Genomic DNA, 829 nt, shown 5'->3' with positions numbered 1-829 from the left:
CCCTCCACAGGAATTTTATTCTTGGTTTGACACTAAAAACTGTCTTGGTGATCAAAAACTTGTGGAAAGACTTCACGCAGTAAGTAATAGACAAGAAAATTTAATAATTAAACGTATATAACCACACCAGAAAACAAGTGGCTGTAGAATGTGTTTGAACTTTTGGGTTTACCTCTTGGCTCAGTCTCAGTGCTTCCCTCTCTCAACCTTTCTGACAGCCTCTTTGGGAAATGAACTCCACTATATTCTCAGCCTGTCTCAAGATGGCTTCAATATTTTTCTAGTTCCCCAATGCCACTTCTTTTTAAAAAATTAATTTTTTTAACGTTTATTAATTTTTGAGAGACAGAGGGAGACAGAGTGTGAATTGGGGTGGGGCAGAGAGAAAGAAAGACACAGAATCCAAAATAGGCTTCAGGTTCTGGGCTGTCAGCACAGAGCCCTACATGGGGCTTGAACCCACAAACTGTGAGATCATGGCCTGAGTCAAAATCAGATGCTTAACCAACTGAGCCACCCAGGTGCCCTTAAACATCTCACTCTTGATCTGATCTTGATCTTGGTCATGATCTCTTGGTTTGTCAGACTAAGTCTCCCCGCCCCCGCCCGCTGCCCTGTGCTAACAGCACAGAGCCTACAGAGCCTGCTTGGGATTCTCTCTCCCTCTCTCTCTGACCCTCCCCAAACTCACAATTTCTGCCTCTCAAGATAAATAAATACACTTTAAAAAAAGATTCTTTTATGCCTATTTAATAGTCAGTAATCTTGTTATCATTTTAATGTAGTTTGTGCCATTGAATTATGAATATTTAGTTTAATTTCCCTATAC

The 829-nt window shown here is 40.7% G+C and overlaps 1 protein-coding gene across 1 annotated transcript in view; it reads left to right on the top strand.

The window, feature by feature from the left end:
- The window catches only part of SMARCA1 (SNF2 related chromatin remodeling ATPase 1), a 79,416-nt gene that overhangs the window by 14,488 nt on the left and 64,099 nt on the right, over positions 1 to 829 (top strand). Inside the window, exon 8 of the mRNA XM_077766154.1 lies at positions 11 to 80. Within this exon, the coding sequence (XP_077622280.1) occupies positions 11 to 80 (70 nt within the window). The remainder of the gene's footprint in view (positions 1 to 10; positions 81 to 829) is intronic.

Source organism: Crocuta crocuta, unplaced genomic scaffold, assembly GCF_008692635.1.
Source record: "Crocuta crocuta isolate KB4526 unplaced genomic scaffold, BGI_CrCroc_1.0 scaffold1133, whole genome shotgun sequence".
Classification (NCBI taxonomy): Eukaryota; Metazoa; Chordata; class Mammalia; order Carnivora; family Hyaenidae; genus Crocuta; species Crocuta crocuta.
Note: the sequence above shows the minus strand (reverse complement) of the source record. Positions and strands in the feature narration are given on the sequence as shown.